At 35.1% G+C, this 12,800-nt stretch overlaps 1 protein-coding gene across 1 annotated transcript; it reads left to right on the top strand.

Moving 5' to 3' along the window:
• The first annotated feature begins 4,660 nt into the window (after positions 1 to 4,660).
• On the top strand, positions 4,661 to 12,259 carry LOC116115582 (flowering time control protein FY-like). Its single transcript, XM_031401717.1, has 11 exons — positions 4,661 to 4,981; positions 6,046 to 6,115; positions 6,211 to 6,271; positions 6,355 to 6,442; positions 6,592 to 6,655; positions 7,883 to 7,961; positions 9,192 to 9,281; positions 9,823 to 9,911; positions 10,267 to 10,802; positions 11,305 to 11,553; positions 12,134 to 12,259. The coding sequence occupies exons 1-11, from the start codon at positions 4,661 to 4,663 to the stop codon at positions 12,179 to 12,181; spliced, it is 1,695 nt and encodes a 564-aa protein (XP_031257577.1). The 3' UTR covers positions 12,182 to 12,259.
• The last annotated feature ends 541 nt before the right edge of the window (positions 12,260 to 12,800 follow it).

Here is a 12,800-nt window from a genome sequence, read left to right as displayed (position 1 = left end):
AATAAACCCTTATAAAATTACAATTACACCCCTAACAATTAAGTGCAAAACATTAAATAATATATTTGTTTATATTTACTTGATGTTTAATGATTGATTATAAGTATTTAAATGTTTCTTTTCACTAATAATAAACATTTAAAAACTATTATTTAACGTAAATGTTTTAATATATATTAATTTCTTAATCAAGTAATAAGTGAAACTTAAATATTAATAAGAATATTTTGAAAAACTGATATTTTAACGAAAATTAATAAGACTTTTGATAATAAGATTAAAAAAAAACCAAAATTTTCTTATATATTTATATGATATGCAAAATATTAAAGAAACCCTATTCTTTAATATTATATCAATTTAGTCCCGGTTCCGGTTCCTTTGATTTGGAATCGAAACCAGAACCGCACAGTATCGGTTCCAATTTTTTGGAACCAAAACCTATCATGTTACAACTGGTTCTGGGTAGGGACTAGAACCGACACCTGGTTACCCGTCGATTCTGGTTCTACCTTAAAATTTTGCCCACCCCTGCACGATACCATTGTAATACTCAAAATTTTATTCTATTTGATGTCATAAAAAATTAACCTGAAAATTTTGTTGGTTATAAATTCTTTACATTACTGTGTCTGTTGTAATTGTATTTGGAAAATTAATTAAAATAATACTGTACTATGTTTCGGTCCGATATATAAGTTGCATGTAGCGATAATTCAAGAATCAATGACATGCATAAACATTAGATGACAAAATACCGCCCCACTACATGTGGAGCTCATATGTATGTATATAACCATCACGTTCTTCATATGCCAACATTTTTGTCTCTTACAATAATAGAGACTCAAAAGAGAAAAAACAGATTACAACAACCTCGAAGAAACGGCGTAAGGAAAAGTCCAGAAACCAGTGCAACAATATAGAACATTGTTAGGAAAAGTCTAGAAAAAACACCNAACATATCATAAGATTCCCGTTCTTGAAAATCCGTACTTTTCCAAACCCAGAAAACAGATGGAATTCTGGGATTACTCCTGTGAGTAAATACTTTTATGCAAACTTCTTCCGCTTGATTGACACCATATTCTATTCTCGTAAGATGATACACACTGGCTAAGAGGCCACCTGGTGCCACATCATAGGCACATTGGGAACGTAAATAATTGTAACCATATACATATAAAATTACAGCAATAGAATGCCAATCTTCGGGCTTTATTTGTAAAGTCTCTATTCCTTGGTAATCGAAGCCCAACGATCTATGAACCAGCCCCCGTTTGGCTAGCCAAACGGACAAAGTGCCCTGCATCTTTTTTATTTCCCCCACACCTTTTTTATATAAATTTAAGTATTTCACATTTACCATGAGTTCTAATTTATGAAGATTTTTTTCTTATTCTCTCAAATCCTCCCTAATTCACTAATTCGTGGGAAGATACTGGGCTTTTGTATTTAAAAAATGTTTCAGTAGAGATCTCTGAAGTAGATGATGGTGGATAGAGTAATTCTTGATCATAATTTCCAGTAGGAGTACTGCATACAACACGAAACTTGTGATTGGTAGTAAAACACCGATTACCCCGTTGAGGTCTAATTCGATCCTTATAGATTTCTCTAGCTATTTTCTTACGAAGCTTTGTTATAGCGTCTATAACAGCCTCTGGTTTAGGTGGACAACCCGGCAAATAGACATCTACAGGAATTAGCTTATCAACCCCTCGAACAGTACTATAAGAATCGGTACTGAACATCCCCCCTGTAATTGTACACGCTCCCATAGCAATAACATACTTTGGTTCAGGCATTTGTTCATATAATCTCACTAAAGAAGGAGCCATTTTCATTGTTACTGTACCTGCTGTTAAAATAAGGTCCGCCTGTCTAGGACTTGATCTTGGTACTAGCCCATAACGATCAAAGTCAAATCGGGAGCCTATTAATGAGGCAAATTCAATAAAACAACAACTGGTACCATAAAGAAGCGGCCATAGGCTGGAAAGTCTTGACCAATTTGAAAGATCATTTAACGTAGTTGAAATAACTGAGTTTTTTGTTGTTCGATCAAGTACGGGAAACTTAATGGAATTCATAATTGTTTCAATGGTTTTTTTTTACTTTTTTTTGATTGTTATTGTACAAGTATTCAGGAAACGAACTAAGACCATTCCAACGCTCCTTTTCGCCATGCATAAACTAAACCAAGAATTAGGATAAGCACGAAAATGAAAGCTTCTATAAAAGCGGATACCCCTAGTACATCGAAACTCATTGCCCACGGATACAGAAAAACGGTTTCAACATCAAAAACAACAAAAACTAGAGCAAACATATAATAACGGATTCTAAATTGTAACCAAGCATCCCCGATCGGTTCTATACCTGATTCATAACTAGAAAGTTTCTCCGGCCCCTTCGTAATTGGAGATAAAACCCCGGAAATTAGAAATGCCAAAACAGGAATAGCACTTGATATTATTAAAAATGCCCAGAAAATATCATATTCGTAAAGCAGAAACATAGACGAACTCTCCTATGAATGTGGAAAAAATACCCGCTTAGTCAATTCCAATCGGAGTGGATTGGGCAAGGTATATATAACTCTTGCGTCAAAACAAAAATTCAGGTTAATCGAATCATTTATTTTCGTTTGGTTGCTGTGGTAGACGTCTCCTTTTAAGATTTATTGATTGTAATCTTATTTTCAGTACACTTATTACTTAATATTTCCATGTTTCTATTACTAATAGTTTCTCATATTAATAATATAATATTAATATGATTAATAACTAGTAATTTTTTTTATTTCTGTTTCTTAAATTTGCTTTATGTTTTATTTAAAAATAAAACAAATTGATAAAAATATCTTCGTTTTTAAAATTATGACGTATCAAAAAATCCACTTACGACTATGAAAATGAATGAATAAAAAACGTTTATTCTAAATTATAAGTATCTATCTAGATATATCGATAGATAGTGATTGGATCCACTGAAATCAAATTTGGTTTTCCGTTTTATTCTGAACGACCCCCAGGACTTATGGTTTAGGGTCTGGGAGTTTTTTTTATGAACCAACAAATTGAAAGTAACCAGTTAGAAATAAAGAATACAATAATAAGTCAAAAATTATCCAATTATTTGGATTTGAATGTCATTTATTAGAATAAATTTATTAGTTAGGGCTATACGGATTCGAACCGTAGACCTGCTCGGTAAAAGAGCTCGAACTTATTATTATCAAAATGATTCGAACTCTTTCAAAGACCCAACATGCATTTTTTTTTGCATTGGGCTCTTTCATTAACTGATAGAAAGATCAGTTAGTCTACCATATTTTTTCTTAAAAAAAAAAGATAAGAAATGGTTCCAAGTACTCTGATTGATTATTTTTTAATTCTATAATTCTAATACAATACAGAATAACTACCAAAGTGTTTCAAAGAAGGGTTCTCTTGACGTAGGTTTGCTTTTGGTCTAGATCAACTTAAGTTAAATATAGTCTCTAACATCCTGATTAAAAAATCAAATATGAAACTTGCTACACCTTAAGGTTCATAGGACGAAAAGATCATTTTTGAGTTCCTTATACTCATTCTGCCTAGCATTAAGTAGACTGGGTATTCACCCTATCAATATCTCAAATCAATGATGGGTTCTATTAATTCCCTACCGAAATGGGGTACTTTAATAGGACCTAATGTCAGGCTATTGTTCTCCTCTTTTTCCTAAAAAAAAGTCATGGAGTAAGACATCGATTTATTAATAAGATCAATCAATTGGTTTGATTGCGTGATGGACTCCTCTGAAAAACTTTGGCGCACGTGTAAACGAGGTGCTCTACCTAACTGAGCTATAGCCCTTGTGTTTATGATCCACATTTTATCTTATCATGTAGATAATTTCTTGTCAAGATTAATATTATATGATCGAACATTATATCTCTTTCATCTCGTTGTTTATTGGTATTGCTTAGAAATAATATTGGATTTATAATCCTATCGATGTGATAAGTATCCCCGTGCCTTCTCTTTACGATGATAAATAACCTACTTAACTCAGTGGTTAGAGTATTGCTTTCATACGGCAGGAGTCATTGGTTCAAATCCACAGTGGTTAGATTAGAACTTATTAGATACCGCGGTCAATGGTATCTAATAAGTTTTTCTACCCACCCTCTTTTTCTTTTATTGATTTTGTATCTTTTCTATCCTATTCAAGTTGATTTTCGAATTGAAACGGAAACTTTTTTCTTTCCATCAGAATTCGATTCCACTTGATTGGATTTGATTGTATTCAATCGCCAGAATCCAAATCAAAAAAGGGTGTAAAAACAGAAATTCTTAGGATTATTCTATGCGGACGCACCAATTAGTTACGAACTCACATTGATAACTTCCCTGAAGAGGGAAAAGAGATTATAACCTCATGAAGATATCTGAATTTTCTTTCTCACCAAACAGCTACGGGAAAACTCCTGGCAAACAGAGTGACAGGGGATCAAGTTCGGAAGAGCAATAGTCCAATTTCAATTGTCCTTCATCTCTGCCGAAAATTGCAGAGAAATTAGTCGAGAAAAATTACAATTACTGGCGTTCCCGAGTACTACTAGCATTAGCTTCATTCGAGCTAGAAGAAAAAGTCAAGATGGCCAGTTTTCATGTCGTCGGTTCCAAACAATTTAGAGAAAGATTCAAGTCGCAATTCCGCTGCCGATTCAATGAATTTCACGAATTCTCAGTCAATTTTTTCTTCTACTCTTCCAGTAATCTCGTCCAAATTGACAAGAGACAATCACCGATTCTGGAAATCTCAAATTCTTTTTGCCGTTGGATCACATGATTTAGAAGATCACCTCACGGGACTGATTCCGTGTCCTGCTCCATTTATCAAAGTTCAATCAGAGGATTCCAGCTCAGAATCGATGGTGAAGAAGCCTAATCCAGAACATGTGCTTTGGAAGAAGATCGACAAACTTCTAGTAAGCTGGTTACTTGCCTCTATCTCTGAATCGATGTTTACAGTAATTTCGAAATGTCAATATTCGGCTGATATTTGGCTTACTTTAGAGCAAGAATTTCTTACTGACTCTCAGCAAAACCTTTCATTTTGACAACATAATCATGAATACTCAGGTTAGACCAAGACCTAAGGTCGATCCAAGACCCAAAGGGACCCTGAAGGTTTGACAGAGAAGGGCTCGGAAGAAAGAGTGAATACCAGTCTTCCTGCGGGAAGGGTATAGACAACAGGCGTCACCTTCTTTAGTCCAATGATGCCTTCTTTTCTTCCATNTTATCCATCCTATTCTCCATCTTGGATTTGACCATTCCCCAACCTAGCTCTGATACCAATGATACGTACACCTGCAAACAAACTAAAACCACAACCAAAAGGCAACAGTTCTCACACAAATCACACACTCACTGTCAATCCACAACCAGAAAACACAAGGACACAACTGATAAAAACTCAGCGCAATTTGTATTAATCTGATAACTTGAATGAAACAGAAATGATAGGTGATGATTGGAATGTAACCCAACAACCCTGGCGTTTCGAGGAGCCAGGAACCTCCACTGTTTTATCAATGCCAAAAAAGATGCCCTGCTGCAAGACCCTCGCTGCTCTTATATACAGTTCCCCTTTCCACAATTACCCTTACTCACACAATTCATATTCTCAACACAGACTCTCAACCATGACACCTGTACCTTGTGGACCCTGCTCCTTTAACAACCTTTCTAATGTCTATTATGCCCTTTACGGTTGTAAACCTTATGTATGGCTGGTTTATCAGCCTACTGTTCTCTTTTTTTTCTTCACGGAGTAGTTGTGTCAGTGTAATCAGATCCCACACAATTGCATGTTACATCTAGGATTTACATATACAAACAACATATATTACTGTCAAGAGTCAATTTCTTATTATTTATATATTTTGATTGAAAAACTATGTGTAACGATCTGGGAATATGCTTACTGCATGTTGTATTTTGTTAAATGTGCATGAAGTGATCTAAGAGCTATCTATATATGGTTTGAACTCAGGCAGGCCATGGTTGGGATGTGAAAAGTGTTGACTGGCACCCTACAAAATCGCTTCTGGTTTCAGGTTTCTTATCTTTTACTCTTGTGAAACCTTTGTTGAGGTCTTCATATGAGTTTCTATTCAATGCTTAATACTCTTTAAGTAACATGTTTTTTCAGGTGGAAAAGACAACCTTGTGAAACTTTGGGATGCTAAAAGTGGGAGAGAGCTCTGCTCTTTGTGAGTATCTTATCTTAGCAGACATATGTCATAACTTAGTTTAAAAATTGAATTATTTTAACAAGCAATTCATGTCCTTGCAGTCATGGCCACAAAAATACAGTACTTTGTGTGAAGTGGAATCAAAATGGTAACTGGGTGCTAACTGCTTCCAAGGATCAAATAATCAAGGTTTCTCCTTTCAATCCTTTTCATTTAAAGTTGTGAAGTTTGAATTTTGTTGCTTGATTATTTTCTCTGATTTTTTCTTCTTTTCCTCTTTTTCTGATGTTTACATTTTCTTTGAAATAATTGTAATTGCTGTACGCTGACACTTACAGCTTTATGACATAAGAGCTATGAAAGAGCTTGAATCTTTCCGTGGACATCGAAAGGATGTGACTGGTAAGTGAAAATTATTATCCTAGTGCATATCTCATGTATGATAATGTCTAAAAAAATTTTTAACCAAGCAATTAAAACAAAACTGAAATGGTTATATGGGTAGATGCTATGTGTTCACTGTGATTTATGTACCCTGAAGAATTTATTGATGTTGAGAAGTAGCATTACATGCATTAATAAAGAATGACCCATCTGCTTGATTGCGCTCAAGTACAATATTGTTGCATTCAAGTCCTCACTTTCATCATCTGTTGTCATGACCATAATCGTAGTGTTAAGACATGCAGGTAGGTATTGAATTTTTTAATCATTATAACTTATATCACTTTTACCTCTTGTAAAATTCTTATGGACCTTTTTCTGATCTTTTATATAGATCCTCTTTCTTGTGGACAGTTTATTCATTTTTTTTGCAATTATTCTTTTCTATCAATGATCTATTTGCTTTTGCTTAAAAATAAAGAAAAGAAAGAGAAGAGAAAAATCTCATGGCCTCGAATGAGGCTTTTATGGCTGATAATATATATGAAGTGAAGAAAAGATCTACAATTGCTAGAAGTCTTGATATGTATACTTGATTTAAATGATGGCTTAGTCTCCAGCTTAGTCTATGGTTACACTAGCACTCCTGAGGGCAGGTGCTAATTTTTGTTCTGTCAAGTCAGGAAGAGGGAAATGGCTTTGCAGGTGGAAGTGAGAATAAGGTGTTTGTATTCCATGGCCATGTCTATTCCACACTTCTGATTGAGTTACTAGGTGTGGACCAGCACAACATATTATAGCTATTATTTTACAGGATCTCTGGTCATAATGCTAATATTATATGATAATTTAAAGAGTGAGAATAAGGCGATTGTATTCATGGCCAAGTCTGTTCCACACTTCTAATTGAGTCACTATTTCACTACAGTGATAGACGAATTAGCTTGATCTCCTGCTGAAGAAGTATGGGATTGGATTAGCAAGAGGTCTTTCCTGTGGACCTACTCAACAACTAAAGCTATTATTTTAGAGGATCTCTGGTCAAAATACTAACATTATATGATCATTTAAACATATCTTCATCCTTTTTTTGAATGTGTATTAAACAAGGTTCGAGTATGTGTTATTTTTATATGAATTTTGTTATTTAGCTACAAGTGACTGATTGCTAAGCATAATATGTTTTTTTGGTTGATTTTTTTTAAGGATGATACTTATGGCTTGTCTTCTTATAAATTTTTGTAGCATTGGCATGGCATCCATTCCATGAAGAATACTTTGTTAGTGGGAGTTTTGACGGGTCCATTTTCCATTGGCTTGTTGGGTAAATTCTATTCCTGATCGATAACAGTGTTTTACTGGTTGCATTATTTTTTTCCTCATCTATGCATCTGGGGGCTTTACATGTTATGGCTTTTTAAAGTTTTCATTACTCTTTGACTGTGTATACTACCTAATTTAGCTGGTAAGGTCTCATGTGGTTTACAAGAGTCTGGAGATCAAATTTTGCTCGCACCAAAATTTTGTTTGGATATAAGACCAAGAGGACAATCTATGTAATTTTTATGTTTCATCTGAAAATCACCTAATGAAGCTTTAAGACTTGAATTTAACAGTTTAGTCTGCATTCTTTGCTGACTGTAACATTTATTTATTTATTTTTATTTTTTATAGTGAAATATTTCTATTGCATCTAAAGTTTCAGAAAACAAATTGTTATTAAGACATCTTTATATATATATATATTCTTATTTTGGTAGTTTTCTCTTTCCTAGTTGAACTTATATTCTTTTTCTAATTATGATTTGGCCAGTATAAAGAGTCCTAATACATTGTTATTTTTGGACTTCAATATGAATATTGGCTTTCTCCTCAAGTTTCTATGTTTCTCTCCTTAGTCTGATTTTTTCCCCATTTCTTATTCTTCTAGATTTCTTCGATTTCTTGCTTGCTCCCTCTAATTCTATACTCCCCCCTTCTATCACTAATATTTTGATAACAACTAATTAAATTTAAGTTCAAATTCCTGATAGGCATGTGTTGCTTACTCCCGAGAGGACATAACAAATATAGTGTTTTAATATAATTCTTTGAACAGTTGTAATTGAGAAATGTTTCATTTTAGAGGAGATATTTATTTTTCTGTATTTGCTTCATCAAGTGGATAGTGGCGGGTTAAGGATTGATTGTTTGAATGGATCTTATTATGTAAGCTTTAAATTTTCGCACTACTGTGCATTAGAAGAAATAAACAGAATAACTATGGTTTTGGGAAGAAATACTTTCTAGGATTGTGAGAAATGCTACTAACCTAGTGTGGTTGTATGCTTTCTTTTGAGTCATAGGTTAGAGTGCATTCTGTTTTGGAGTTCAATGAGTTCGCTAACTTTTTTCCTCGATTATTGACCCTTTTTGGTCTGTTTCCAATGCTGAGTATTTTTCTTTAATTTTTTATGGTATACCTGTTCTTCTGATATAGTCATTGCATTTACTTCTTGAAGAGCTTTATTAAAACTTAGTATTTATAACAAGAAAATATTTTTCTGATTCACAGGCATGAAACTCCTCAGGTTGAAATTCCCAATGCACATGATAACAGCGTTTGGGACCTGGCATGGCACCCGATTGGATATCTTCTTTGCAGGTAGAGGCAATCTTTGTTGTTTATTTTCAACTTTTGTTTTAATAAAAGAGTTTCCTGTTTACCAGATGTTTGGAGACATATCAGTTAAAATTATTGATTATATATTTATTAATTCAATACAAGCCTTTTTGCTCCTTCATGTGTTTGTATCTGCCATGTCCTTGTATTTGTCCTACACTTCAGGATTTTGTGTCCTATATCATTTTGTTGTACAGTCTCAAGCATTGTTCAATGACTGTTGGTACAAGCAAATTTAAAATGCTTTGATAGATCTCATAATGTTCACTGATCTCTGTTGATACTTAGCTAAATTATGGCAATAATGAGCCTGATTTCACAGCTCTGTGAGTAGGTATTACCCTCTATTTGTTTTATTTCACTCTTAACAGGATCTTTGTCTATACACATATGAGGCTATTACATTGTTTCTGATTTGCCTACTACCTAGTGGACATTTATGTGTTGGTTTTATCTGTTTGTGAGTACTTTTCATGCTTGGGCTACCCTTTCCGCTTCTGAACTTGGTTTGCTTCTTTTGCAGTGGGAGCAATGATCACACAACAAAGTTTTGGTGTAGAAATAGGCCAGGAGATTCTGCTCGTGACAAATTTAGCATTGGTCAGAACCAAGGTTGTTATCTTTCCACCTTGCACCCTGCTTATGTTGTTTTATCTTGAAAGCTGTTTGGTTCAAATTCTGTAGATCTGAATTGCAGAATGTAACCAGTGGCAAATCAAAGTTTAGTAATATTCTTCGAATTTCATGGTGTTTGAGGGGGTATTGATAATATAAACCCCTTAGCTTGCTTCTTTGGAAGCAAAGGATTGCTTAAATGGTGTTTTTTTTTTTTTTTGTTTTTTAAAATCTGATTGACCACTTGACATGCTGATGTGCTATCTTGGTCAATGCCTGCAATCCTATGAGTTTACAACAGTTTTTTTTTTTAAACACAAAAAATTGAATAGTTGTACAAATTTTTCGTCAGGTTATGGTGAACAAAATGCTGCTCTTGCTGGTCAAATGCCTGGGAATTTTGCGGTTCCTGAAGCACCAACAACTCCAGGACCATTTGCTCCTGGACTGACTCGAAATGATGGAACCATTCCTGGTATTGGAGTTGCAATGCCCTTAACTATTCCAGCATTTGATTCATCGGCTCAAGGGGAACAAAAGCAGCCTCTTCCTGTTTCAATGCCTTTAGGAGCACCTCCTCTCCCACCTGGTCCACATCCCTCTCTTCTTGCTGCCAATCAGCAACAACAGGGATATCAACAAAACCCACAGCAGCAGATGCCGCAACAACACCAGGGACACCCTCATCAAATGCCCCCTATGCCTATGCAACCTCCAAATATGCCACAACTACAGCCTCCATCCCATATGCCCTTGCTGCCCCATCCTCATATATCTCGCCCACCACCCCAAATGCCCCAACATGGCATGCCATCTCAAATCCCATCTTCGATGCCAGGGTCGTTGCCTGTACCTTCATCACATCCAATGCCAATGCCTGGTCCAATGGTATGATACTGTAATCAGCTCTACCTTTCCTATTTTCTTCCCCTTGAACCAAATTTAACAATCAGTTCAGATATTCTTATCTTAGTATTTGTTTTAGGAAAAAGAGGGTTCCTAGTGCTACTTGTGACACACTAAAACCAAAGATGCAGCAAATACTGGTGCTACATGATCAAAATTTTGCTAGCATACTTGTCACGTCTTTGACAGTTTCCATTTGAGAGAAAATCCAGTTGCTGATGATTTAAATTTTAAGAAATAACAAAGTTGCTTGAAACTATAAAATGACTTTTAGAAGATCAAAAACTATGAAATATTCGAGCAAAACTTCTCAAAAGATTTTCCTTCATTGTTTACTTTGGTTTGTTATCTGAATAAGATTGCCGAGGACAATAGATATTGGGAGGCATGGCCTCTGCAAGTTTTCTGTAAGCCAGTTAGGTTTTCTCCTCACTTTGTTTCAGACAATTTAAGATGCTGCTGATGAAAATTATTCCAAGTGCAGGGGATGCAAGGTACAATGAATCAGATGGCTCCATCTATTCCACAAGGCCATTACATGGGAATGAATCCAATGCACTCAGGATCCTTACCCACTAGTGGTGTGCCTCCTGTTGGGGGCTTTCCAAATGGTTTGCCAAATATGCAAGGCCCATCGAATGCAAGTGGAGCACAAATGTATCCACAAGGTGGTGGATTTAATCGTCCACAAGCAGGACAAATGCCAATGATGCAAGGGTTTAATCCCTACCAGGTAAGTCATAAGTTTGTTACTGTAAGGATCAACGCTTTGAAGCTCTTTGAGAAAGTTTTCATGCTTATTATTAGGTTTATGCATCTGAATTTGCGTTGGTGGATATGAATCTCTAGTGTATGAACTGGATGAGGTGTCTGATAGTCACCATTTTCCCTGAAAGACGGTTCAATCGAACTCATAATTGTACCAGAATAAGTGTCTGTAACTGGAGCGAAGCTGATTTTCAGCATATATGTGAATTAATCCAAATCATTGAGACCTGAGATTGCTGTTATGGATACAAATCACTAGAGTCTAGTGTGTTGAACTGGATATGATGTCTGATTTAAGATGGTGAAACTGAACTCATACATTAAATAGAATCAATTTCTGATAAGTGATACTGAAAAGTGATTTTTGGGGTACTTTTTTCCTTTTGTAGATAGACATTATTGTTTACGACGCTGAAATTAATTTCCATCATAACTTTGAAATGAGTGGGAGTTCATATGTGGGTTGTACTGGAATGATCATGCTTGTATAATTATTATCTCGCATGAGTTTTAAAGATGCTAACCTGTGGTTTTGCTTATTGCAGTCTGGTAATCAATCTGGTATGCCGCCACATGGTCAAACGCCTCAGTAGCATATTCTTGTGCTATATAAGATAGCTTCACAGAGTTGCTGCCGTCTAAGACTGACGGAGAAGCAATCTGTTTTTCTCGTTCTGACCTGTATTCATGTTTCATTCATTTTGTTAATTTTCCCCCTTTGCTGTAGCTATGATGTTGTTACAAACTGAGTGAAATATTCAATGACATGGCGTTGGTTTAGCAAATTATATTTATTCCACATTTTACTGTCAGACATGTTTCGAATTTAGTCTGTGTTGTGGAGGGCTGTGTGGCCTTTGCTCGGGAAGTTGCATTAGTTATATACTTGTAGATTTTTGGGTTCGTATTCAAGTTTTATCACGTATTTGCAATATTAAAATTAGTTTCATTAGCGATTAATTTAAAGTAGAGATTTGCAATATCAAGAGAGTACAAATTAAGAGCAAGTGTAATATTGAAGGGAGACTTTTATCTAAATAAATAAGGTGATAAGAGTTTAAAACATTGTTTTAAAATCCAGCCCGGTCTGGTCGATTGAATTGAGACCTAGGGCTTTCATTGGGTCAGATTACCCATTCACTATTCACAAAAACCCTAGATATTGGGATGATGATCGCCAAATAATTGAAGGTTGGGATGTTGGGGTTTTTG

The sequence above is a fragment of the Pistacia vera genome, unplaced genomic scaffold (assembly GCF_008641045.1).
Source record: "Pistacia vera cultivar Batoury unplaced genomic scaffold, PisVer_v2 Contig746, whole genome shotgun sequence".
NCBI classification, from domain to species: domain Eukaryota; kingdom Viridiplantae; phylum Streptophyta; class Magnoliopsida; order Sapindales; family Anacardiaceae; genus Pistacia; species Pistacia vera.
This window is presented reverse-complemented; position numbering and strand designations above follow the sequence as displayed.